This window comes from Bison bison, unplaced genomic scaffold, assembly GCF_000754665.1.
Source record: "Bison bison bison isolate TAMUID 2011002044 unplaced genomic scaffold, Bison_UMD1.0 scf7180017864371, whole genome shotgun sequence".
NCBI classification, from domain to species: Eukaryota; Metazoa; Chordata; class Mammalia; order Artiodactyla; family Bovidae; genus Bison; species Bison bison.
The window spans coordinates 6,260,823-6,261,349 of record NW_011494943.1 but is presented as its reverse complement, the minus strand read 5'-3'; the positions used below and the strand labels follow the sequence as shown (position 1 = coordinate 6,261,349).

The 527-nt window shown below is 61.7% G+C and overlaps 1 protein-coding gene across 3 annotated transcripts in view; it reads right to left on the bottom strand.

Annotated features, from left to right (window-relative positions):
- DNAI2 (dynein, axonemal, intermediate chain 2) overlaps positions 1-527 on the bottom strand; it is a 30,688-nt gene that overhangs the window by 17,033 nt on the left and 13,128 nt on the right. For all 3 annotated transcript variants that reach the window (XM_010856101.1, XM_010856099.1, XM_010856100.1), the window contains exon 5: positions 359-501. In XM_010856101.1, the coding sequence (XP_010854403.1) occupies positions 359-501 (143 nt within the window). The remainder of the gene's footprint in view (positions 1-358; positions 502-527) is intronic.

Below are 527 nucleotides of genomic sequence, written 5' to 3'. Positions count from 1 at the left end.
TGCCCGGACAGCCAGGCCAGGGGGTTCCCCTTCCCTCCTCCTGGGTCCCTTCTCAGACTGCTGGGGACTCTCTGATATGCTCTTCAGGGGCCCAGAATTGGGACTCCAGGTCTGGTCTTGAATGCCCTGATTCAGGATCTGGAAATGAAGGGAGTTCCTGCTTCTGCTGTGGCTTCGCTTGACTGCATCTGAACCCAGGCAGGGACAGGACAAGATCTTGGCTTCCTCCAGGCTCCTGGGATCCCGGCGCGGGACCAGCCCCCCGACAGGCCCGCTTCTTCCACCTCCCCCCGAGCGTTCGCTGGCCTCTGCCCGGCTCCCTCTCCTTCCCGGGTCCCTAGACCCCTCTGCGCCTCACCCAGGTCCCAGATGTACGATTCGTTGCTCATGCCCTCGGGCGCCCGTTGAAAGTTCAAGCAAGAATACGCCACTGCCAACTTCCTGTTGCCATCGGGATGCCAGGAGACGTGTGTGGCTGGCCGCTTAATTTCCTGGGGGTCCCTTAAGAGGAGGGTGAGAGGGCAGAA